Genomic DNA, 897 nt, shown 5'->3' with positions numbered 1-897 from the left:
GGTGGGAAATGGTCGAGCGGATTTTTTTTTTACTTTTTTAATAAAACTGTGCGATTAGAAGTGACTGATGTCACTCGTCACTTTAGTGAGGGATCTCTTTACCTTTTGGGTGGCCATCACTGAGTTAAACTCAGAGTTTACTGTTCGCCATTGCCCACTATACAGGACAGAGCCTCTCAAAGATGACGGACTCGAACCCGCGCGACATCTCGCCGGACAAGAAGAAGGAGTGGGAGTCGTCCTCGGACTTTGCCAACTACTTTTGCACGTATGCCTTCATTTTACCATCAGAAGCAGATGCTGTCGGACGACCTGCGCATGCAGAGCTACCGCGACGCCATCTTCGAGAACCCCAACCACTTCAAGGACAAGATGTGCTCGATGATGAGATACTGATAGTGGCATCCTTCCATTGGGCAGCTCAGCTGGCGCACGTAGAGTATAGCAGTGAGAGTCCACGCATATGCGCACAGCAGGTTGCGCAGAGTGATTAAGAGCCCAACAACAGAGAACCAACATTATCGCGTTCATTGCATTCCAGGATGGAGGAGGGCGGAGCTGCCGAGAAGAGGAGAACATTCTTTTTTTGGAAAGAGAGTGGGCTACTTCCTTCTACGTGAATCCATGTTTGACTCGGTCATCGTGGCGCGCGACCGCTGGCTCAAGCCCGAGGGTGCCATGTTCCCGTCCCATGCCAGCATGTTTATTGCTCCCATGTGCAACGAGGACAACAGCAACAAGCGCTTCGCAGAATTCTCCTCGGCGATGGATTCGTGGCGAGGCTTTATCGACAACACTAAGGTTGAGACACTCATTCTTTCGAGCTTCTTCTCGTCGAGCCTCCTCTAACACTAACTGATGTTTTTTCTCCAACGGCAATTGCTGCTGTGCCTTTAG

The 897-nt window shown here is 50.5% G+C and overlaps 1 protein-coding gene across 1 annotated transcript; it reads left to right on the top strand.

Annotated features, from left to right (window-relative positions):
- Positions 1-624: 624 nt before the first annotated feature.
- Positions 625-849, top strand: PITG_01157 (uncharacterized protein; the record flags this gene model as incomplete). The annotated part of the gene is made up of 1 exon (XM_002909627.1): positions 625-849. One exon carries the CDS (start codon positions 625-627, stop codon positions 847-849), a length of 225 nt encoding a protein of 74 aa, XP_002909673.1.
- Positions 850-897: the final 48 nt, after the last annotated feature.

This window comes from Phytophthora infestans, genomic scaffold (genome assembly GCF_000142945.1).
Source record: "Phytophthora infestans T30-4 supercont1.1 genomic scaffold, whole genome shotgun sequence".
Classification (NCBI taxonomy): Eukaryota; Oomycota; class Peronosporomycetes; order Peronosporales; family Peronosporaceae; genus Phytophthora; species Phytophthora infestans.
Note: the sequence above shows the minus strand (reverse complement) of the source record. Positions and strands in the feature narration are given on the sequence as shown.